This window comes from Colobus angolensis, unplaced genomic scaffold (genome assembly GCF_000951035.1).
Source record: "Colobus angolensis palliatus isolate OR3802 unplaced genomic scaffold, Cang.pa_1.0 Scaffold138, whole genome shotgun sequence".
Classification (NCBI taxonomy): domain Eukaryota; kingdom Metazoa; phylum Chordata; class Mammalia; order Primates; family Cercopithecidae; genus Colobus; species Colobus angolensis.
Genome location: NW_012114466.1, coordinates 1,809,378 through 1,835,570, shown reverse-complemented (window position 1 = coordinate 1,835,570; position 26,193 = coordinate 1,809,378). Strand labels below are relative to the sequence as shown.

The 26,193-nt window shown below is 41.3% G+C and overlaps 1 protein-coding gene across 1 annotated transcript in view; it reads left to right on the top strand.

Moving 5' to 3' along the window:
- Positions 1-26,193, top strand: part of ATXN10 (ataxin 10) — a 167,664-nt gene that overhangs the window by 118,669 nt on the left and 22,802 nt on the right. Inside the window, exon 12 of the mRNA XM_011934796.1 lies at positions 9,126-9,189. Within this exon, the coding sequence (XP_011790186.1) occupies positions 9,126-9,189 (64 nt within the window). The remainder of the gene's footprint in view (positions 1-9,125; positions 9,190-26,193) is intronic.

Sequence of the window (26,193 nt, the reverse complement as noted above, 5' to 3'; positions counted from 1 at the left end):
AACAGAGGAGGGAACACTTCTCAACTTACTTTATGAAGCCACCACTATTCTGTTCCCAAATCCGGACAAAAACCTTAAAAGGGAAAAAACAAAGTAACTACAGAGCAGTGTCTCTTATGATCAGAAACATAAGAACATGTTTCAAAATATCAGCAGAGTGGATCTTGTAACACAGAAAGTAATAATGTATCATGAACTATGGTGGTTTATCTCAGCCGCGCACTGTTTGTTTAATGTTAGAAGAGCGGACACTTTTATTCTCCCGGATTCACAATAAGAGGAAGGAAACAATATGATTATCTCAATAGAGGAAAAGCATTTGGCACAAAATTTACACTCATTCACATTAAAATTTGCCACAAACTAACAGTATAAAGGAACTTCCTCATCCTGAAAAAGGCATCTATGAAAAAATTCAACAGCTAATTTCATACTTTATGATAAAAGACGACTGCTCACTCTCTGACATCAGGAACAAGGCAAGAATTTCTGCTCTCACCACTCCAGTTAACAATGTGCTGAAGGTCCAAAGTTACCCACTAAGCAAAGAAAAATCAGATGCATAAAGATTGAAAAGAAGTAAAACTGGCTTTATTCATAAATGAGATGATCATATATGTTAAGGAATTGATAGTTATGAGAAGTGAATTTTGAATGGTTACAAGATATGTAAATGGAAATTATATAAAGCTAGCAAAGAATAATAAGAAAAAATTTAAATGCCACATGCAATAGCATCATAAAACATGAAATATTTAGGAATAAATTTTAACGAAGTATGTGCAAGACCTATACTCTGAAAACCATAAAACATTGCTGAGAGAAGTTAAAATTTGACAGACAGCTCGATATTGTTAAGTATAAGATCTCCCCAAGTTGACCTATAGAGTGAATGCTATACCAGTCAAAATGCCAGGAGACATTTTGTTTTGTTTTGTTTTGAGACGGAGTTTCACTCTTGTTGCTCAGGCTGGTGTGACCTTGGCTCACTGCAACCTCTGCCTCCGGGGTTCAAGAGATTATCCTGCCTCAGCCTCCTGAGTAGCTGGGATTACAGGCGCCCACCACCATGCCCATCCCAGGAAACATTTTTTATAAAAACTGATGAGCTGGTTTTAAAATTTGGAAATGCAAAAGACCTAGAATAGCTGTTATGGGTTGAATTGTACCCCCCAAAATTCATGTTGAATTTCTAAACCCCAATACCTTTAACGTGACCTTATTTGGAAACAGTGTTATTGCCAGTGTAATTACTTAAGATGAGATAATACTGGAGGAGGATGGGCCCCTAATCCAATATGAGTGGCGTCCTTATAAAAAGGGGAAATTTGGGCACAGATTACACACAGAATGAGAATGTCATGTGAAAATACAGACAGAGATCTACAAACCAAGGACACCAAAGATTGCCAGCAAACTATCAGTAGCTAAAGAGAGGCCTAGAACAAATTCTCCTTCATAGTCCTCAGAAAGAACCAACCCTGCCAACATCTTGGTCTTGGACTTCTACCATCCAGAACTGTGAAATAATAAATTCCCATGTTTTATACCATTTGGTTTGTGGTACTTTGTTAAGGCAGCCCTACCAAACTAATATAATTGCCAAAACAATTTTGAAAACAAAACAAAGAGGATTATATTACTTCTTTCATGACTTACTGTAAAGCTAATTAAGATAGTGTGGTATTTATATAAATATAGATGTATATACCAGTGGAACAGAATAGGGTCCAGACTCAGTGGAGAAAGGATATTCTTTTCAACAATGGCACTGGAACAATTTTTTATCCTTATGGAGAAAAAAAGAACCTAGACTCTTAATTTATACCAAACTAAAATTGATTTAAAACAGCAACATAAAAGCTGGAAATATAAAACTTGTAGAAGAAAACATTATGGATATGTTGAAGTAGGCCAGGGCTTTTTAGGATATAAAAAATACCATGAAAAAATGTTTTGATAAATTGTATCTCATCTATACTAAAAAGTCAATGCTGTCTGAAACATATTATTAAAAAATTAAAAAAACAAGCCATTGTGCAGGAGAAAATATTTGCAATACATATATCTGGCACAGGACTTACTCATGCAGAATATGTAAAGAACCTCTTCCAACTCAATGGGAAGAAAACAACCCAGTTAGTAAAATGAGCAAAATATTTGAATAACATTTCACTGAAGAAATAGAAATGTCCCATAAGCACCTGAAGATACTTTACATTATTAGCCATCAGGGAAATGTAAATGAAGACCACAATGTGATGCTGCCTAGAACGTCTGAGTGTTGGTAAGGATCCAGAGTAACTCCAATACATTGTAGGGGAGAATGTAAAATGGTAGAACTACTTTGGAAAATACTGTGGCAGTTCTTAATAAAGTTGAACATATACTTCGTATGACCCAGCAATTTCATTTGTAGGTGTCCACCTGAAAAATGAAAACGTGCACCCATGAAAAGATACAGATGCATGTGTTCATAGCACCTCTATTCATTGCAGATAAAACTGGTATCAACCCAGTGACCATCAACACATGAGTGGATAAATAAATGGTAGTATATTCATAATCAGAAAAAAAAAAAAACCAAAACTACGGATACATGTAACAACATGAATGAATCTCAAAAACATTGGAAGACACTTTTTAATAATCCCATTTGTGTTATAGAACAGACAAAATATACCTGTAATGACAGAAACAGATGCCTAGGAGGAGGTGGGGCAGGCGCCAGGTGAGTTGCATTGATTGCAGAGCTGCGCAAGGAGCTTTTGGGGTTGATGGAAACATTCTAAATGTTCATTTGTCTGTGGCTATGCAGATGCACTTGCAGTTTACTATATGTAAATTATACCCCAATAAAGTGCCTTTTAGAAGTAAAGAAAACGAAGCACCAAAGGGGATAGTGTGTGCAGGGCAGTGCGTGAGGTTTCAGGCGTTTCTTCTGAGTAGGTCTCACAGGTTGGCTTTTTGGGTGCTGTTTGGCTTTGGGGAGATAGGTGTTTTCACCTTGGCTTCTTATTAGAGTCACCTGGAGAGTTTATCTAAAACACTGTTGCCCAGAGATTCAGATTCATTGGTTCTGGGGTTGGGACCGCAGCATTGGCACTTTTTAAAGCCTCCCCCAAGTGATTCTAAGTTGTAGCCGAGGCTGAGGAGCACTGGCCAGACTTTGAGTTTTCTCTCTAGAGAGTGTCTGCAATGCCCAGGCCACTTGCTTTTTTACTTCTGCTCAAGTCACACCAATTGTTGCTGCTCTGGCATTGTGGACAAAAGCAGCAGCTCAGGCCTGCAATGCCCCCCGCTAAGTGGCACAAAACACTGTGGAAACAAATCCAACACAAAGATCGATGGTACTATATTTTTGTGAGACTTAGAATTGCTGTGTAAGGCTAAAGCCAGCAGAAGAGTATGAATGGCAATTACAAATCCAGACATACACCCAGTTCACGAGACAGTCAAGAACAACATTACGCTAACTTAGAGTAACCCCATATCTACCAAATTTCTTGTGATTGTAGAAGTATATCTTTCCATATTCACACTTGGCTGAAGGACAACTGCTGGTTGGTGAAAGATGACCATAGCCAGCTCTTTTCAAATGTGGGTGGTAAAGGAAACCTTTAGAACCTCAGAGCCAAATGCAAGTGATATTACAAATCATTCCCGTTTCCTGTGGTCTCATGATGTGCTGGGCACAATTCTGAATGCTTTCCCACACAGTCCTCACTGTAGCCCTGGGAGGTGGCTATGGCCCTCTTGTTTCATGCAAGAAAATTTAGGCTTAATGAAGTTCAGAAATCTCCCCAAGGTCTCACAGCTAACAGGCTGAGTGGGAATTCTCCTGTATGTGTGTCTGCCTCCCAGAGCATGGTATTCATATTCCCTCTGCATCGGAGGATGGTGAGTGATTCCTCTCGGGAGGCCACTGCTCGTGTGTCTCCGGCAAGACAGTTTCACCCAGCAGCTGCTTCTGTGCTTCCAGCTTTCAGAGTTGGCTCTTGGCTTGCCCAGGATGGCATCACGCCTCAGTGGAAGCCTTGCTGGAGCATTGCCACACCCAGCCTGGTCATTTGTTCCCTTCAGCATGAGGACTCTGGTTGTAGTGTTTGGTTCTGTTTTGTGGAGCTATGTCATAAATACATTTTTACCAAGTATTATTTAGGCTGGAGTCAGTGTAGGAGATTTGGGTCCACCTTTGTATTGTACTCTTGCCTTCTTTTTATATTTGCCACTCAATTTGAGAGCATCCAGAATAATTGAAGCTCTGTTTTCTATCAACCTAATATGTTTTCCCAAAGGAGTTTGGTTATTAGAGTTGGGCCTGTACCCTTTGCAGAGTGCCTACTCTGGCATTATTGGCTAACGTGGGAAAGAACAGTTAGCAAATCTATTTGTTGTCCTCTGTTTACACTTCATTTCCAGAGACTAAATGTTAATTTGTTTAAGCCAGGCTTATTGTCTCCTGGAGATGCACTACCACGGGAAAGTGTTGACTGAGCTTGGCTCCTCAGTGTGAACTGTAACTTGTGACTCATTAATTACGGGCCTACAATCAACTCCCAACATGTTAGTAAAGAAACAAACAACTTTCTTGTTTAATGAAGTGCTGACAGAAGAAAACTTAATTGTTTCTCTCCTGCCCCCAACATTAGCTTGACACTTGTAGTTACAGCAGTAAACTTGGGCTTTGTAATAACAAAATTGTATCGTCAGTCACCCTTCCTGAAGGTGCTGTATTGGTGTCTGCTTTTCCCAGTGACCTTAACCTGTGTTCATTCTTAAGTATATAATTGTGTATTTGTCATAATGCCGCTGTCATCCTTGTCCAGAATAGGTCATTTATGTTGGAAACATTTAATGAACTTCTATAAATGGTTCCCTTGTATCCTTTCCTAATGCAGCTGTATGAATAAGAAATATTTATCCAGGAACGCATACCCTCAGTTGACCTACAACTCCAGTGGAACCGTGATTTTTAAGAACTCTTTAGTTCACCTTTATTGCCTGCTTAAATTTCAGTTTTTAGTGTGTGATTTCATTTCCTTCAAAGAACATCTTACCCATTTAGCATATCTCAAGAGTTCTACTTTTTTTTGTAGAAAGTGAGGTGTTTTCTACGCATTGAATAATGAATCCTGAATACGTTTATTTCTCACTTATCAAAAAAAACTGGTTTTTGAAAATAAATTTGAAATTTTGCCTAATGCAGAGAGGAAGTGTAAATTCATCTCTGTTGAAGTAATTGTTCAGTTTCTTCATGCATTTAGGAGCTACTGCCCAACTCCTTGTTTCTAAATGAACTAATTGCATTTAACAGTGTGAATGTCACCAACTACTGCTACCAAACCCAGTGCTCTTTATTGAGCATTTACTGTGTGCTAAGCATACTCACAGTCTCTCTTTGAAGTAGGCACTGTCATCCCCAAGTCTTAGGGGAGAAAATCAAGTCTTAGGGGTTTCTTGACTTGCCCAAGGCCGGCAGATCTCATAGCAAGGCTTTGACCCCAGCAGTCTGGCTCCACAGTGGCCACTACTTAATCCCTATGCCACACTGCCTCCCAGTTCCATGAACTTCTTGTTTCATCTTATCTTCCAGCTTTTGCACATACTCTTCCCCCTGCCCAAAACACTCCCACAGTCCCCTTTGCCTTATTTAATTCCTGTTCATTCTTCTCACCTTAAGCTAAATGCCTCTTCTTTAGGGAGGCCTTCTCTGTGAGCCCCATGCTATATGTTCTTCTAGCTAAACAAACTATGAGCGTGAAAATCAACCTCAGTCTGGTGTGGAGATGCACCTGTGTTCTAGAAGGGTTTGGATCACACATTTGTGGAGAGCTGGTGAGGATCAGCTGGATTCTTTCTTCTCAGTGACACTTACAGGGCCCTTGCTTCGTTTCTGGATCTCTCCTTATCTTCACCCCAATATCAGTCAGCACAAGGCAAAGGCATTTGGCATCTCTTCTTTCCCATTTGCAGACTTTCCTGTGTGTACGTACCCCATCCAGCTGGTAGATGTGGGGCAGGTTATCAGAGGAGAAGTGGGGGTGTGAGGGCATCCTTGGGGAAGCTTTGGTTACAGTCTCCAGTGGTGTCATTACCAACTTGGCCATAAAACTCTCTCTGTGCTTCTCAAACACATGATTGCCCCTATAAGACCCACTCTCTGTAGTGGTTTAACCCTCCATGCCAGTGCTTCCTAAACTAGCTGTGGTGAAGAGCCACTTATCTTTCCCTCAAACCATCCTGGACCTGTATTTGTATAGAATATAGTATAAAATGAATGACTAGAAAAATAAATCTGAAAAAAGACGTAAGAATTCAAGGCCAAATTTCATCATAAGATTCAGCAGACCCTGCATAGCTGTCATATTGTCAGCAGTTTCTTAGCTTCTCCCCTCAGTGTCTTTTCCTACAAACTGACAGTGGTCTCCAGATCTCACCTTGAGTAGTACTTACTAGGTCAGTGACCACAGGGAGGGGACTTCTGAGCCTCACTTTTTTATGTGTAAAAGGGAACCAATAATATTTACTCTAGCATTTCAGAATTAAATGAAGTCATTAAAGCATCTCATTACCTAGTATATGCCAGGTGTCTACTAAATAGTAATTCATTTCCTATCACACCTTCAGTGCCTGGAAAAAAAATTACAGAAATTAGATGATTACCAATTAATTTATTCTCTTCTTCCTGCCGTTTGTAAAACAAGAATCATTAATAGATTCCTAGCAAGTCTGTGCATTAGAATCAGCTGGAGATCTGGTTTCTTTCAGTGGGACATGGCGTTTGGAATAGTTAATGTTCAGTGGTTCTGTATCATCTTAGGTTATGTATATCTTACTAGGAATGTAAAGTCAAAATACTGTTAAATTTTGAAAAAGAACTTTATTTTATATTTCATTAGATTAATTTGTATGTTTTCAGTTTTTGTAACTTTAAATTTAATTTTTTAAAATTAGATAAAACACAGAGGATTCCAAAGTCAAAATTATACAAGGCACATTCACAGAGTCTCCATTCCTGTTTCCTCCACCCCGTTCTCCTCTTTACCCTTTGGATAACCATTATTTGTTTTTGGTTTAACCTTTCATTGTTTCTTGTTCAGAGTATTTAAAAATACTCCTTTATCACACACAAGATTCTCATATAAGGCTATTAACATGTTGTAATCAGGCTGCGTCTCCCGGCAGTCCTCCCGCAGCAGTCCATCAGCAATCTTCTCCACTCACATTCACAGCCGTATAGCAGTCTACTGTGTTTGTACCATAGTTTATGTAAGCAGCCCCCATTCGTAGAGACTTGAGTTGTTTCATAATAAGTTGTGCTGCACCCAGTATCATTAGTCATCAGAAATGCGCATCAAAACCACAATGACATACCACTTCACTTACACTAGAATGCCTAACACAAAAGACAGACAGTATCAAGTGTTTATGAGATTGTGGGGATGCCGGAACCCTCATACATTGCTGGGTGAAAATGTGAAATACTGTAAACACTGTGAAAACAGTCTGACTGTTCCTCAGATGTTTATAATTGTCATATGATCTAGAAGTTTGACTCGTAGGTATATACCCAAGAACAATGAATACTTATATCCACTCAAAAACATGTACATGCATATTCAGAGCAGCATTATCATGACAACCTAGAGGTGGAAATAACACAAATGGTCCATTAGTGGGTGAATGGAAAAATACAATGTGGCATATCTATACAATGCACTGTTCACATTACTCAGCCATGAAAAGGAATGAAGCACTGACATGCCACAACACGGGTAGACCTTGAGTGAAAGAAGCCAGGTTCAAAAGGCTACAAGTCGCTCGGATTATCTGACTCCGTTGTAGGAAATGTCCAGAATAGGCAAATCCAGAGAGACAGGAAGTAGATGGATAGTTGCCAAGGACTAGGGGGAGGAAGAAATAAGGAGTGACTGACCAGTGAGTATGGAGTTTCTTTTAGGGGTTAGGAAAATGTTGGAAAATTGGATCATGCTAATGGTTATATAACTCTATGAATATACTGAAAACCACCAAATTGCACACTTTAAAAGTGTAAATTTTATACTTTGTGATGATGCTTAGCAAAAAATGAACTGGGCCAGGCACAGTGACTCATGCCTATAATCCCAGTGCTTTGGGAGACCAAGGCGGGAGGATCGCTTGAGGCTGGGAGTTTGAGACCAGTCTGGGCAGCATAGTGAGACCTCATCTTTACAAAAAATAAAATAACAAAATAAACTGTGCTGTAATGAATAACCTTATTTCATGGGTTAGTGTGTTTTTGATCGGTAATTTCAGAAATGGGGTTACTGGATCACGTGTCATTTTGCTGCTTACACCCAGTTCCCTTTCATGGGAGTTGTGCCTGTTTCCCTGTGGCCTCACCAATAGCATTTGCTGTCAGACTTGGTTGTTAGTCTGGCAGGTAGGAAATGTTGTGTGTAATTATAATTTGCTTACCTCTGATGAGCAAGTTTGAACATATTCTGATGTGTTTTTAGTTTATTTGTATTTTTGGTGCCATTTATGTTTCATGTATCGCACCTGTTTTTCTGTTGTATTGTTGGTGTTGTTTAAATTTTTACAAGTTCTTTATATATTGAAATATTAATCCTTTGCAAATATCTTCCAGATCTGTGATACCTTACAAATAGTTTTCCCAGTTCTCATTTGTCTTAAAAACAAATAGTCGGATTTTAAAACTTTTCCCCTGTTGCTTCCGGATTGAATCATAGTTAGGAAAGCTTTTCCTATTCCCAACTTAGAAGAGGAATTCACCCATTTTTTTTCTAGTACTGTTTTTTTTTTTTTTTTAATTTAAGTTTAGGTCTCATATCCATCTGGAGTTTATCCTGGTGAACAATATTAGGAAGTGATCTACTTGGATTCTTTTTTATACGGCTACCTAATTGCCCCAAATTTTTGAAGTCCAGTGAAAAGAAAAATATCACTTTTTGTTTACATTGTTTTATATAGTTCTGGGTTGATATAGGTATTTCAGATAATAGTGCAAACAGTATTATAACATTGAATAAGAAAACACAAAAGGAACAAAGTCATCTGTAATCTCTGACTATAGCCATGCTGTTTGCAGTGTATAAACTTATCTTCTTTCTCTCTAGGTAAATGAGCTGGATGGTATCCCGTTGATCCTGGACAACTGCAACATCAGTGACAGTAACCCCTGTATCCTTGCACGTGAATTACCATGCACAAGTTTACAGCCGGGGCCCTTAGCAAAACAAGGCCCTTTCCTCGTGTTCATTCAGTATGTAGCCGGCTGCCTTGCTTGTTTACTTGTTCCTGAGAACCAAATCGTTTTTTCAGAGTTATGGTACTGGAATATCATTTCTGTAACCTTTGTAATATGGTAAGCTAAGTTTTTCAAGGTGAAGAAGACGTTCCAAATGAGCATGTGGCCAAAAAGCACTTTCAAACCTGGGGCGGAGGCAGCCCATGTAAGGCACTGTGCTGCACATCACCAGCATCACCTTTCCAGTGTGTGTGTGGTCTTCAGAGTAAACATGAACTATGGTATATTGTTTTGGTATAGAGATTCTGAGTATCCAGTCTTTGGGAAGTACTATTTTAACAAGAGTTTGGCAACATAGAAACATGAGGAGCACTCTGGCTCCCTAGGAGGAGGAAGGAGCGTTTCAGTGGTGCTGAATTCTCATCTTCGGAGGGTTTGTCCTGCAGCCCTCTGCTGCAGAAGCTGAGAGCGCTGGCTCTTGCCCTTGCTTGGGTTGGCCACCCTTGCTGGAGGGTGTTCTGCAGGGACCCTGCCTTTTTCCTACCAGTTCAAGTAAGTTGTACTATACAAAAGTAACGTAGGACAGTGGTCACTAACCAGGGACCAGATACAGCTTGTTTAGATTTGAGATAAAACCTACTGTTTAATTTCATGAACTTCCCTGGTGAGAGCCAAACTCAGTTGTGCCCCTTGTCCTGGTCACTGCTTGGCTGGGGGCGGGCAGGGGTGAGTAAGGCTACTGCAAGGACTGGGAGTGTAGCCTGTGGGAGGCAGTGAGGAGCCCAGCCTAGCACTGAGGAGACTGAGGAGGGGGGCATTTTAAAAATAAAACTATGGCTTCTGCCAAGAAAAGAAAAGCAGCTGATGAAAATCATGTGTTTCAAAGTAAGTAGACTGAGCAATGCTTATTATTTGTGCTGAAGATACTGTCATTTGTCTGATTAGCAATAGAAAACAATCTATTTTAAAGAGCACAGTAGCTTGTAAGTTCAGTCAGGAAAAGACAAATACACAGCCTCAGAAGACTCCTCTTCAGAGTAAAGCACGTTTGGTTCAGTGCATGGCATTATCATGAGTCCCTGCAGGCTGTGCTCATTAAAGAGTGTTGACATTTTTTTAGCCCCTCAAAAAGGAAAGAAGAAAGAAGAAAGAAGAAAGCTTCTAGTCATGGGAAAGCAGTACAAGAATGTTCAGGTACAATTGCAGATGTTGCATTTCTCAATGAAAATGATGATTTATTATGAAAAAAGAAATTCACTCACAGTTTACTTTACATTCCCTGAATTGACCTTCTAGTGAAGAAGGGGTTTTCATTGCTAGTTTTTGGCTTTTAGCGAACACCAAAAGATAAAAAGACCGTTGTACACAAGCACATTGTAGGCCTACCGATGCTCACAGCACCTTCCGCCTTGGTGTCCTCCTTGCCAGATGGCCATTCGTTCATTCACTTCTTCCTTCAGGAAACATTCCTTCAGTCCCTCTTGTGTGTTTACACCCTTTGCCTTGTTGAACCCTGACAACACCATGAAGCAGATACTATTACTATCATCCCTATGTTGTAGATGACGAAATAAAACTGAGTCTCTAGCTTGCCTAGAGGTTAAAACCAGATTTTATACATGTGAGTGCCTGTCCCTTAGCCACTTCCCTACACTGCCTTCTTACAAGTCACTGGGAGGAGACAGAGCACATGCAGAGAACCACATAAACATATTCATGTAGTGGACAAATGATTCAGAGTTACACGTTTAAAAAAAAAAGATATAGGATAGCTATATCTTTAGCTAGATAACTGGCTTTTAGAATGATAATCAGTGAAACATTGCAAGATCATGGAATCTCCTCTGAATCATTAAGAAAAGATAAAATATCACAAGCATCTTTAGTGTTATGTGTATTCAGTAATTCTTTGGAGTTCTATTTATTAAGCCTACCAGATTTTAAAGGCATATAAAATGTAGTAAGATATGAGACCCATACTGAAATATCAGCGCAAAGGGAGAATGACAGTTGAATGGTCAGAAATGAAAAAGCATTACAACCTAGAGATTCAGTTTTTAGATGTGATCTATAAATTAAAATCTGGCCTTCACAGTACTAAAGTAAATAAGGACATGATACGATTACAAAATTTACCTTATTCCATCGGTAAAACCGCCTTAATGCTCCTTCCAGGCTATTCCCCAAGAATTATCTAATGACTCTGACTTTACTCCTCACTTCCCATTCACTCTTTTTCGTTCTTGTGGATTTTTTTCCTTTTTTTTTTAATTCATGAAAATAATACACCTATATGGGGGTTTTTAAAATACCAAAAGGCATTCAGTCAGGGAACAATATCTCTAGCTCCACTTTCTACACTTTCTAATTCACTTTCTTAGCTATTTCTTCTAGTAGTTACTTTTGTATACCTAAATAATATGCTTTACTGCTGTTTCTTGATATATCAAGTTTTAGTGTGACCTGTTTATTTTATGACATGAGCATTCACCTCCTGTGCACCACCTCCTCCCTCCCTCCCTCGCGCTTCCCCTGGAGTTAGGACTGCACATCCCGTTCCCTGTTGCCCACGCTGTGAATGAGGCTTAGCATCTTCTAAAGTGTTTGCTATTTGAGGGGTGTGTGTGTGTGTGTATACATTACAGTGTCCTTGGTCAAACCTTTTGCCCATTGGGATATTTTTCTTCATTATTCATTTGTTAACACATCTTTATGTATTCTAGATTGAAGTTCTTTGTCAGCTACATGTGTTGCTAATATTTTCTCTTTCCTGTTCTGTGATTACCTTGTCATTTTCTTTATAGTTTCTTTTGAATAACAGAAGTTCTCAACTTTTAGTCAAATTCATCACTTTTCCTTTATGGTTAGGGTTTTTTGCACATGTATCTTGTTTTAAGAAGTATTTCTTTACCCTGAGGTTATGATGATAATAATATATTATCTTTCGAATGCTTTATAGTTTTAACTTTTATATGTATGTCTGTAATTCATTTAGAGTCAGTTTTTGTGTATGGAGTGTGTTAGAGTCTATTTCTCTTCTCTCCAGATGGCACACAATTGTCCCCGCCCTAGTTACTGAAAAGAACATGCTTTTGTTCACTGTAGTGCCACCTTTCTCAGAAGTATTGATATAAGTTTGGGTCTGTTTGTGGACTCTGCCTTCTTTTCCATTTTTTTTTTTGTCTATCCCTACGCCGATATGATGGTCTTAATTACTATAGCTTTCCAATATGTCTTGATAAAGGATAAGTCAGTTCTTCCAATTTGTCTCTTCTTTTTTAAGTGTTAGGACCATTTTTGGTCATTTGTATTTTTGCATAAAAGTTTTAGAATCAGCTTATTAAATTCTACACATATGCGCACACACATACACGTATATACCCGTACACACACAAATAACCTCGTATACCACTAACAAAAACAATTCAAAGCCTCCACATACTGAGTTATTCATTGAAATTACATTGACTAATGTAATTTAGTCAGAATTGACGTACAATACTGAGTTTTCAACCCATGAACATGTTATACCTGTCCACTTATTTAGTATTATTAATTTTCAATTTTACTCTTTTCCATATACTTCTTGAACTCCATTACATGGATTTTTGTATGTATTATTTTGTTGTCATTCATTTAAAAGTGTTTTTCAATTTTTATTATAACTTCTTTTTTGACCCATGGATTATTAGAAATTCATTTCTAAACAATTGAGAATTGTTTAGTTATCTTTTGGAGCTTGATTTCTGGTATAAATGCATTGTGATCAAATAGCACCTACCTGATATCCTCTGTCTTATGAAATTTATTGAGACTTGATTTATGACCTAGTAATATGGTCAGTTTTTGCAAATGTTCTATGTGAGCATCAAAAGCATGGCTGTTTTCCAGTAGTTGGGTGTAGTAATTTATATACATACATTAGGGCAAGTTTGTAAATGGTAGTATTTAAAACTTTTAGGTTTTTTACAGATATTTTTGTCTACTTTGATTTATCAATTAGAGAGAGAGGTGTTTTGAAATATCAGCCTATGATCATGGATTCATCTAATTTTCTTTTTCATTATATAAATTTTCCCTTTATATGTTTTGAGGCAAGGTTTTTAAGTAAAGATATATAATAGGTCCTGAGAAATAGTCCTGTTATCATTATGAAATGACCCTCTTTATCTCTAAAAATGATTGTCTGCCTAATATTAATATAGCTATCTAGCTTGCTTTGGATTGGTATTTACATGGTACAGTTTTATCAGTCCTTTTATTCTCAACCTTTCTGTCTGAGATGTGTTTCTTGTGTAAAGTATATACAGTCATGGGCCACATTGTAATGTTTTGGTCAACACAGACCCATATTCAACCTTGGTTTCATAAGGCTGTAATACTGTATTTTTACTGTACCTTTTCTGTGTTTAGATACACAAATACTTATCATTGTATTACAGTTGCCTACAGTATTAAGTACAGTTACATGCTCTACAGTTCTATAGCCTAGAAGCAATGGGGTATCCCATACCGCCTGGGTGTGCAGTAGGTTACTAGGTAATATAGCCTAGAATGTGAGTACAATCTGTGATGTTCACACAGGGATGATATTGCCTCCATCCCCAGTGCCACCATCCAGTCCACACTTGCATCATTACTGGCCCTGAACTTAGGCAGTGACTTCCTAACTCATCTTGCATTTTCTGCTCCTGCTGGGTCTAGGTGATTTTTGAGTCCCCATTCATTCAGTGTGATGATCTTTTAAAACCAAAGCTGGATCATTCCTCTCTGACTCTCCCACTCCCCAAACCACCTCACATAAGCATACCCCTGTTCACAGAGCCTCCTAGACTGCCTGTCATCCTCAGGATAAGCCCAGTCTATCACATTCTAAAAGGTCCTCTTCATTTGTATCCAGTGCCGTTCTCCCCTTCGTCAGCATTCCCCAGGCACACCTACCTTTTTGCTTCCAAGAAGGATCCCAGTTCCTGCGTGGAGGCAGTTGTCCGAGCACATCTCTGCTTGTGCTCCTCCTGGGCTCCGTCATCCTTGTGCTTCACACCCGGCGTTCCGTGTCTCTTCTCTCAAGTCCCAGCCGAGATAGGCCACCCCCGCCGATCCCTGCCAAAACTTGTTCTGTTCCTTCAGCTCATCACAGGTTTTTGTTAAATATGTGTGCATTTATGTCTGGATTACCCGCTGGATTAGGTTTCCTGAGGGCAGGGATCAATGTTTCTGTGTTTCACCTCAATATAAATATGCCATTGTCTTGCATGTAGTAGATAACCAAAAAATATATCTTAGATAGATATCTGAATGGGAAAAGGAAAGAAATAAATGAGCAAACAGCAGCTTGGTGAAATATGTGTATGTGTGCATGTGTGCGTGCATGTGCCTGTGTGTGTATTTATTTATTTTGGGGGAGAGGGTGGTTCTAAGCTCAGGAGAAATGTCTCCCATGGGTTCTTTGACTCTGGTAAATTAAGTATTCTTGGTTTGTCAGTCATATTATTTAAAATTTAGTTTAACCCATTTTTCTAGTAATTAGCACCATCCAACCTTTTATTGAACTTAATTTTAGTATTTTGTGTTAAAAAGCAATAGATATTTTGGGCATGCTAAGACTAGGAATCAGTACTGATGTCGAATATCCACTAATAACAATACCACTCTTCTCTGAGCACTCTGGATAATGTCCTCCTTGGGATGGGGTGAGGCCGGGGATGCCTTTGGATAGGAGTTTACCCGTGCCCCATGGGACATCTGCAGTCAGGACTGTGTAGAAGATTCCACTTCCTCAGCCACCCTAGGGGTTAGGAAATCCAGGCTGGCCTATCAGAGCAGACTAGAAGCAAAAACTGCCCCAAGGTAGGGGATGTGGCTGGAAGCATTCCTTTTCCATTTCTTGGAGGTAACTTTTAGAGACCACCAGGGATTTCCACATCCAGGGAAAAGGTACCAGCTATGAGGGGAAGCTTAACTCTGAAGGACCGCCCTGGCTGCTGCTGCCTCAGGGACACAAGCCCAGCTAGTGCCCAGCTGTTCGCTCACCCAACTCACTTTTGGGTCACCCACAGTAATGACACAGTAGCCAATGCCATCGGAAAATTCCAGCTCTGCTACCACAGAGGCAATTTCTTATTTGTCAGTTTATTGTGGGATTTTTTGTTGTTGTTGTTTCCAAATAGAAACAGCTGAACTTTATTTGAAGTGTTTTTCTTTCGTTCTTTTTTGATCTGTGTTTTGATCGGTTGTCCTTGATGTGGGTTTTTTTTTATGTATATTGTTTTTATTGGGGGGATGGTGCGGGGACAGGGATAGAATGAGAGTCCAGACTGGGTTGTTTTGGGTTTTTTTGTTTTTTTCTGTTTTCTTCCTTTCTTCCTTTCTTTTTCTTTTTTGTTTTTTATTGAAACACCTAATTTGTAAGAAAATAAAATTCACTTCCATACAGAAATGTGAGAGTTTATAGGAATAATCACTGAACAGTAGTTTTCCCGGTAATCCTGTGTTGAGGAAGAATGGCACAGTGGCAAGGGCATCAGCCCTGTGGCCAGGCAGACCCACACTCAAGTTCTGCCACTCCTTAATTTCCGAGCGTTGCACCCAATCTCTCTAAGTTTTAGTCTCATCTGTAGAATGAGACCTACCCCGACAGGGTTATAGTGAGTGTGAAATGTTATCATGCTTATAAAGTGCCCAGAGATAGTTTCTCAACAAATAAGTGTTTTTGTACAAGTATCCTATGTAGCTATTCATTCCTATGAGAAAGGTAAATTTTCATCTGTGATTGCACTGTGGGTCAGTGGTGAAACTCAAATAATATCACCGAACAGAATAGAGTTCAGAAGCAGACTCACCCACACCCAACAAAGGCCTCACTGAAGTTCACTCAGAAAAGGATGGTTTTTCCCATAAATGGTGCTGGACCAATTTAATGTCCATAGTGAGGAAAAAATGACCTGGGACTCCTAACTCAACACCATTCAGAAATGTCAATTCAGGTTGAATTTATAGACCTCAGTGTGAATGGTAAAATAAAAGAGCTTCTAGAAGAATCACAGAAGACTTTGGCTATTATCTTGGATTGAGCAAAGGTTTCTTAAGGCACACAAAAGCTAACTGAAAAGCACTAACTGTAAGAGAAAGACTTTGAAACGATGTTTGCATTACATATATCTGACAAAGGATAAGGACTTCTGCAAAACAAGGAAAAGAAACAATTCAGTTTTAAAAAAAATGGACAGAAGACTTGCATGCCACTTCACAAGAGAAGAAATCCAAATAGTTAATGAGCATATGGAATGAGTGCAGCATTGTTAGTCATCAGGGAAGTACAGATTTAATCCACAACAAGTAACCACTAGGCCCCACCAGAATGGCTAATAAAAGCCCCAACAATACTCAGTGATGGCAAGGATATGGAGCAGCCTGAAGTTTCATACATGATAGTGGGATGTAAGTAGGAAGAATTGCTTTGGAAAGCTTTTTGGTTGGGAGCATCTGCTAACATTAAACATACACCTATCCTGTGAACCAGCAGTTCTACTCTAGTATATCCCCAAAGAGGAGTGCAGGTATATGTTTATTAGAAGAGGAGTCCCCATCCCCTCAGCCACAGACCTGGCACTGGGCAGCACGGCAGGAGGTGGGCGAGCATCAGTCACCACCTGAGCTCCATCTTCCATCAGATCAGCAGGTGGTGAGTGAGCGTCAGTCACCATCTGAGCTCTGTCTCCCGTCAGATCAGCAGGAGGTGAGCAAGCATCAATCACCACGTGAGTTCCATCTCCCATCGGATCAGCAGGATGTGGGTGAGCATCACTACCTGAGTTCCATCTCCCATCAGATCAGCAGGAGATGAGTGAGCATCACCACCTGAGCTCCGTCTCCAGTCACATCAGTGGCGGAATTAGATTCTTACAGGAGTGTGAACCCTATTGTGAGCTGCACATGTGAGGGATCTAGGTTGCATGCTCCTTACGAAAATCTAACTAATGCCTGATGATTTGAGGTGGAACAGTTTCATCTGAAACCACACACACCAACCCGTCCGTGGAAAAATTGTCTTCCATGAAACAAGTCCCTGGTGCCAAAAATGTTGGGGACTGTTGTATTAGGAGACATGTTCAAGAATGCTCACAGCAGCCTTATTCTTCAGACCCCCAAAGTAGAAATAACCCAGATGTGCAGTAGTGGAATAAGTAGTTAAATTGTGGGTGTGTTCATGTCGTGGAATACTATACAGCAGTAAAGAGGAGTGAACTGCTATGTGTAACACATGGAGGAATCTCACTAGCATGGTACTGAGTGAAAGAAGCCAGATTCAGAAAGACCATGTACTGTACAATACATCTACCTGAAGTTCAGGAACAAGCAGGATTCATCTATGATAGTAGAAGTCAGAATAGTAGTTACGTGGGGTAGAAGGGTAGGGATTGGCAGGGGAGGAGGGTGCTGGACATGTATTAAGTCTTCCTGTTGGGGGAGTCACATGGAAGTACACGTGAAAGAACTTACCCTAAGATGAGCAGTGCAGGCAGGATATTCTACTGCACTCATATTAAGATTGTTTAAATCATTTCTTGAGTGCTTTCTGTATGCCAAATCCTGTGCTACATTTTCAGAATAGTTCTCTTTGGGTTTTCCTATTTTGTTTTCACTTTTTTCCTTCCTTCCTTCCTTCCTTCCTTCCTTCCTTCCTTCCTTCCTTCCTTCCTTCTTTCTGTCTTTCCGTCCTTCCTTCCTTTTTCTCTCCTCCCTCCCTCTCTCCCTCTCTCCCTCCCAACCTCCTTCTCTCCCTTTCTTCCTTCCTTTTTCATGGTGTCACTGAGACAGTCCTCTTTGTTGGGAAACATTGTTTCCATTTTACAAGTGAGAAAATTAAAGCTCTGAGAATTAAAGTAGCTGATCCAAGCTCTCCTGGCTTGTGTAATGGGGCCAGGGTGTAAACCCAGCTTTCTCTGACTCCAAGGCTTTGATCCTAATTCAGACATCTAAACTCCACACAGGTCTTTCATCCATGTGAAGGATTAATGTCACAGAGTTTCTTTCCATTGTAATTCCTAGATGGACAGGTGACTGTACATCTGTGTTGGATACAAAATCTTTTATTAATCCTACTGAGGATCTAGCACATAGTAACCACTCAATAAAATTCATTGCCTGGCCGGGCACGGTGGCTCCTGCCTGTAATCCTAGCACTTTGGGAGGGCGAGGTGGGTGCATAACTTGAGGTCAGGAGTTCAAGACCAGCCTAACCAACATGGTGAAACCCTGTCTTTCCTAAAAGTACAAAAAAAATTTAGCCAGGCGTGGTGGCGCACACCCTTAGTCCCAGCTACTCGAGAGGCTGAGGCAGGAGAATCACTTGAACCTGCAAGGCTCAGGTTGTAGTGAGCTGAGATTGTATCATTGGCACGCCAGCCTGGGTGTTGCAGCAAGACTCCATCTAAAAAAAAATTAAAAAAAAAATTCACTGACCTATTTTGATCTTAGATCATAATCAGGGAAGAGTGCTGGGCACTAAGATAGTAGTTCCTTGTAAAACAGATACCTCTCCCGTTCCCCCTGTTTCCTCCTTTTAGATTTGTGTCATGTATGCCTTCCTCTCGGGGGTCTTTCTATACTCCTTCAGTGAGCTGAGTGCCTCCATTTAGTGTGTTATAGTTGGGTTGGGTTGCTCTGCCTCTCCCTGAACACGACACACCAGAATACCCAGATATATAACCTTTCCCCCGAGGAAAGTTTATCCCAGGCGGGAACTATGTCCTCTTGCTCCTGCACCCTGAGTGTGTCCCCAGCACTGGATGCTGTGAACCCGGGGGACTGTTTCCAAAATGTGCTCCAAAGCATATTTTGTCTGTAGTACCTTCATAGGTCATACATGGGAGAAGCCTTCTTTTAATAAAATGTGGGAAAGCCTGGGTGAAGCAGGTGTTCTGACTTGCAGAACCTCATGGAGGTCTTTATTAGTCACGTGTGCATTTTGGAGCTTCCATTTGGGAGATTCCGGACTGTAGTGCCACATCTTTGGGAAAGCAGGAATCTTAGAATAAACATAGAAACATGTTCTGTTCTGTACTCTTCTTGGTGGAGAATCTAGCATGGTATTGGGCCTCCCAAACAGCAGCTGGAAGGAGGCTCCTCAGGGAAGTGTCTTAAACACCTCGAGATGGTGCAGCTGGCTAGGCTCGGTGTGGTTTGTAAAAGATAGCAATGAATTTCCATGCCAGGGAGCGCCTGCAGTGTGTTCACAAAGCAATGTGTGTCTGCTTTAGTATCTCATTTTGGCCACCCCGACGTTTGTTTGATGCAGCGAATGACTAGGACATCTTCCTGCCAAAGCTAGCCTTTCTTCCTCTGGAGGGGAGGCCTCTCTTCTGCTTATTTCTACATTCTCAGGATTAAACAGCTTATAAGCACTACGTGTTAATTGTTCAGTTATTGAAAACCCATTAGTGCTGTTTTGCTTTTAATAGAGAATCTTTTTGGTATGGCTTCCCATTGATTTAATTTGTCTTTTTTTTTTTTTTTAAAGACAGAGTCTCGCTCCATCGCCCAGGCTGGAGTGCAGTGGCATGATCTCTGCTCACTGCAGCCTGCACCTCCTGGGTTCAAGTGATTCTCCTGCCTCATCTTTCCTAGTAGGTGGGATTACAGACACATGCCAAAACGCCTGGCTAATTTTTGTATTTTCAGTAGAGATGGGGTTTCACCACGTTGGCCAGGCTGGTCTTGAACTCCTGACATCAAGTGATCCTCCCTCCTTGGCCTCCTAAAGTGCTGGGATTACAGGCGTGAGCCACCCTGCCCGGGCTTAATTTTTCTTTTTTTTTTTTTAAGTTGTATAGTAATTCTCCCACCCTCAACTAGTGTGATTTATTTGTGTAAACCAGATCAACTAAGACAAACAAGTGCACACACAGAAGGTGATTTCACAGGTGAGCGGAGGCCTCCCAGGTCCCTGTGTGAGTGAAGGGAGCTGATTGCAGGGTGCAGGACTGTGAGATGAATTGGTGACGCTCCCAGCCCAGACCAGTAAGAGTAGCCCGCAGCCGCCACCCGCCTCCACTACACAGATGCAGGAGTCACCATTCAGACAGACCCATCCCGAGTGAAAGAGTGAGGGGGACCTGCTTTAGCCAGCTCTCCTAGTATCCTAGCAACGGGCTTCCAGGGCAAGAAGCTGGAAGTTGGAGAAGGACATGCTGGAATGCATAAACTTTCAGAAAAGGGGACTTCTTTTCCTCGCTCAGGTGTCTTGGCAGGTAGTCAAACTGTTTTAAAATGAGACTATACAAGTAAGTATTCCAAGTTGTGCTCCTTCAGGTTTTGTCTACTTAGCTTTTAGTTTTGTGCCCCTCATTTTCTTACACCTCCAGAATCACAGAGGCTAGAAGCTAAAGCCATGTCAGCACACTGGGAGTTTTACAGTGTACAGATTGGCAGACAGCCTGGCTTCTTTCCAGTGTGTTAGTTATGCACTTGTGTGTGTTTAGAACCACGGTCACTGCGTCCCTCTCTCTGCCTCAGGCCTCTGTGGTCCTGCAGGCCGGTGCTTTGCGTTTGTCCTGCCAAGCCTGGTTGCTCAGCTCTCCCTGGCTCTCAGGAGTCAAAGTGCATCCGGTTCTGCTTGTCTGGTTTACTTGTGCTAAAAGCAAGATTCTTCATGTTTATTCTCACATCAGTCAGAAGATGCCAGCCTGTTGTTTTTCAGAGCGAGGTTCTCAGTGTGAGCCATGTGGGCAGTCCTTTTTGGTTTGAAGGTGACCACCCTCGCTTTCAGCGGCCCAGGGCAGGGATCAGGGCATGACTGTCCTCACGCAGGAAGTTGTGTGAAAGAGGTGTGGGAAACTGCTTTCCTGGACTTGCTCTCAGTTACTTCAGCTGCCTGTCTGCCATGTTTTCCTAAGTGTGCTTCTCAGTGGTCACTGTTAATGTTCTGAGGGCCACCATGTAACATTTATTTGAAAACAGAAACAAAACTGTATGTGGGCATGTATTGCCTGTTCCTAAGGATCTGTCCTTAGAGCCAAGCCCTGTGACTGATGCAGGCTGATGGGAACGCCCTGGGGCCTGACCTTTGTGCACTGTGTCCCCAGCTTCTTTGCATGCCTAAAACTTGCATAGTCTGACACGTGGGAAAACATGAGAAATCCATGCCTAAATAATTTCACCTTAATAGTCACTATTCTAGACCAGTTGTAAACTTAGTAGCTTAAGAAAGTATTTTAAATTTAGAGGCTACATGAAATACTTGTTTTTCAAAATTGTTTACACAAACAGTACATTTAACAGAGTAGCCATCCTGCATTCCTCCTGGTTTCTCTGTATTCTTCTCTGAAGAATAGAATAGAATAGAATAGAATAGAATAGAATAGGCTTTTATAATTCTTAACTTTGTATTTTAGAAATTTTATATCTTGGCCTGGCGCGGTGGCTCAAGCCTGTAATCCCAGCACTTTGGGAGGCCAAGACGGGCGGATCACGAGGTCAGGAGTTCAAGACCATCCTGGCTGACACAGTGAAACCCCGTCTCTGCTAAAAAATACAAAAAGCTAGCCGGGCGAGGTGGCTGGCACCTGTAGTCCCAGCTACTCGGGAGGCTGAGGCAGGAGAATGGCGTAAACCCGGGAGGTGGAGCTTGCAGTGAGCTGAGATCCGGCCACTGCACTCCAGCCCGGGCGACAGAGCGAGACTCCGTCTCAAAAAAAAAAAAAAGAAAAAAAAAATTTTATATCTGATGTATAAGATCAGATCATAAGCTTAAAGTATCAGCCTGAAATCCACATGCCTGATGGTTTCCTTCAAATGCTGCCTCTGGGTAGGAAGCACACTCTGATTCCACTGAGCCTGTCTCTGCACAGAACGAACACAAAGTTAGGCAGTCACAGGACGTCCTTGCCATGCTGGATAATGATGTCTCACTCTGTCCCCAAATGGCTTTACCAAGCCACGTCACTGACATATTTATTATAGTTGACTCCGAACCACTTGGACACTTCTGTGATCACAGCAGTCCCATGGAGGAAACTTTTCCTTCAGGAAAGCTGCTGGATTGAGACTGGAAGGAAGTGTGACTGCCTGCCTGTGCATGAAGTGCCAAGATGAGTTCCTGGCCCGTGGTCTGTGCTTATATACATTATTATTATTATTATTATTTAATGTATGTATTTTCTTATGAAGTTAATTATTTGCCAGTTTTTCTTTTTGCATTAGATTAATTAAAAACAGCAGTGACTTTTGGATACGTTGAGGAAGTTAATACCTTTTTTTTTTTTTTTTTTTCCGAGACGGAGTCTCGCTCTATCGCCCAGGCTGGAGTGCAGTGGCCGGATCTCAGCTCACTGCAAGCTCCACTTCCCGGGTTTACGCCATTCTCCTGCCTCAGCCTCCCGAGTAGCTGGGACTACAGGCGCCCGCCACCTCGCCCGGCTAGTTTTTTTTTTTTGTATTTTTTAGTAGAGACGGAGTTTCACGGTGTTAGCCAGGATGGTCTCGATCTCCTGACCTCATGATCCACCCGTCTCGGCCTCCCAAAGTGCTGGGATTACAGGCTTGAGCCACCGCGCCCGGCCAAGTTAATACGTTTTTAAATTGCCAAACTTAAATGCCATTGCTGCACAGAATATATATTTTATGAGACACTTGAGAGACTGGGTAGCCAAAGTTTGGCATAAAGGAACATATTCCAGTAACCCTGGTAATTGTCAGAATTTTTGTCTAAAAAGACCTTAGTCACATTTAGCAGTGACCAAGGGTCTGGTCAAAACATGAGTGTGTCACAGCCATTCAGCACTGTTGAAATGTAACTACTGGGCTGTTTTATTTTGAAATGATCATTCCTATCAGGAAGTGTTCTATACTCTGTACCAGTTATTCTAGGACCAATACATTAAAAAACAAAAACTTATTGGGCCTGTTGGATTCTGTGAAGGATTCTTTGAAGGAAAATGTGGGACTTAGAAGCAGGCACTCATTTCCTAATCCAGGAAAAGAAAAGGCCGTGTGCCACAGTGGGCCAACCAAGCCAAAGAAGATGCAAGCTCTGATCACCGTCTAGTCGGAGAAGCAGGCCGTTAGATAGTACAGGACAGGATGCTAAGGGGTGGTGGAAGAAAGGCCGGCCTACTCAGAGGCTCTGACCCAACCTGCACATCTCTCATTTGTGTTTCTTCTGATAAGTGACTTGGACTCTGGGCAACTTGGAGGGAATTCATTGGTCTGCTTTTCTGCCTGGAGTTGACTGCTTCTTATGGAGTGAGACGAGGTGGCTGGAGGAAAACGGAAGCCTCTAGCTGCTTTGGGCTTTCTGATCCTTGTGGTTTTGTGGATCCACATTATCCCTTCATTGGAGAAAGTATAAAAATAAAGCTAACTTTTAGACGTGCTCACCCTTGCAACTCTTACCATTCTTTAGTCTTAAAATCTTCATTGAAGTCAAGACAAAAGATGTTGGACCCTGTGGCCACAGGCATTGCCAGGGTGGTTTGCTTACCCCGGCCATCCCGACAATGGTGGATTGGTTTTTGTGAGCTGCCGGGAAAGTCGTCTTGGGGAATGGACAGACCTTTTCTTCAGGGTTAACTGAGCACAGCCGAAAACAGGCCCCGTGCTGTGAAAGAGCGTCAGTGGTGGACAGAAGCCAGGGAAAAGCACGAATAGAAATGGTTCGAGTTTCTACGACAAGGACCCAGCCTTGCCTTTGAGATTTTTCACCTGAATATGACGAGACTTAACTTTTACAAGACAATCTTGCCTTCGTCTTTGGAAAATGACCCAACGTTAACATTCTCCAGGAAGCCCAGAGAATGATGACTTTGTCAGATTCGGATAGAGATGTGCACTTTCTGACTGAAGATGGGAAAGGCCTGTAGAAAAGTCAAAATGTTTTCCCAGTTTTTTGAGAGAAGCCAAAATGTATCAGAATCAAAACTACTTCTCTTGTGTTTCTCTCCTAAAGCACTTGTAGAAACGAGTACACGAGTACAATTGCCAGGCATAGTGGCTCACACCTGTTATCCCAGCTACTCAGGAGGCTGAGGCAGGAGGATTGCTTGAGCCTGGGAGTTTGACAGCAGCCTGGGCAACATAGTGAGACCCGTCTCTTTAAAGAAAAACGCAAACGAACCTAGCACAGTTTCCTCCAGGCATACTTAGGAAGCACCAGGAAATCCTAATGGGTTTTCTTTTTTTCTCCCCCATGGGTTCAATTGTTTTTTTTGTTGTTGTTTTTTGTTTTGTTTTATACTTGAAATTCTAGGGTACATGTGCACAACCTGCAGGTCTGTTACGTATGTATGCTTGTGCCATGTCGGTGTGCTGCACCCACTAACTCACCATTTACATTAGGCCTAATGGGTTTTCAAGAAGAAAATGATGGTTGTGAAAGACCCCGACCTCCTCTCCCTGCTAGGTTTCTGATGCAGAAAAAGCGAGTCAGGCACCTGAGCTGGGAAGGCACTGCACATCATGGCGACATCTGTGAGTCTATATCCAGGATAAAAATGATTTGTTCGGTTGTATGTGTTGAAATAGTCTCTCCCATCCGTCTTTGTTCTTACTTTCCCATGGTGTCTTATTTCATTGAGGTCTAACTTACATATAGTAAACAGCAAAGTTTTAAGTATACATCTTGACATTTGGGGGCCATATTTCTTGGTGCTGTCTACCTGATGCAACCTGTGAACTGCATTTGGCAGATCCCCTCACACTTCAGGTCGCGTTCAGCCATCCTAGTTTTTTTAAAACTTCTTGTTTTATTTTGAAATATAACATGCATACTGAAGAGTGAAGCCAATATATATGTATACACTTGGCAAATAATTATAAAGCAGACATCCACATACCAACACTCAGGTCGAGAGTCAAAAATACTGCCTGCTTTCCCTGAGGAATCCATCCAGTCCTCCGCTGGCCAGACCAGCACCAGGCCTTCCCTGCCGTTCCCCAGCGTCAGCTCCAGAGTGTGTCTAAACCATGTCCGGTAGGTTGGCCATCTTTGAAGTTCATATAAACGGAATCATAGCCTGCATTCTTTTGTTTCCTATCATTCAAAATCATGATTGTGAGAGTCACCAAAACTGTTGTGTTTGGTCTGTTTTATAGCATTTCATTGCAAGAAAATTTAACATTTTGGCCTTCTACTGTTGGTGGACGTTTGTCATGTTTCCACTTTGGGACTGTTACAGTTACTGCTGTGAGCATCTTGGTACAGTGTATGTGTCCTGCTGCACGTATGTATGGGTGTTTTTCTAGGCATGGGATTTCTGGGCTTCAGGGCAGTGTATCTTTATTTTAGATGATGCCAAACTTCAGAGTAGTGGTACCAGTTTTCCATCAGCAGTACATGAAAGCTACCTTCACTCTGCCTTCTTGCCAACACTTGACGCAGTCAGACCTTGTAATATTTGCCATTCTGATGAGTATAATATGTTCTGATTTTGTTTGAATTTCTCTAATTTTTTTTTTTTTTTATGAGACGGAGTCTCGCTCTGTCGCCCAGACTGGAGTGCAGTGGCCGGATCTCAGCTCACTGCAACCTCCACCTCCCGAGTTCAAGCAATTCTCCTGCCTCAGCCTCCCGAGTAGCTAGGGTTAGAGGTGCTCACCACCACACCTGGCTAATTTTTGTAGAGATGGGTTTTCATCATGTTGGTCAGGCTGGTCTTGAACTCCTGACCTCAGGTGATCCGCCCGCCTTGGCCTTCCAAAGTGCTGGGATTACAGGCGTGAGTCACAGCGCCCAGCCGAATTTCTCTAATATTAATAAACACAGCTTTGTGATTTTTAGCTATTTGGATTTCTTGTATCATGAAGAATTTGTTCAGATGTTTTGCCCATAGTTATGTTAGAGATTTTAAAAACTGATTTTTAAGAACTTTTTTCTATATCCAGGATAAAAATTATTTGTTCAGTTGTATGTGTTGAAATAGTCTCTCCCATCCATGTTT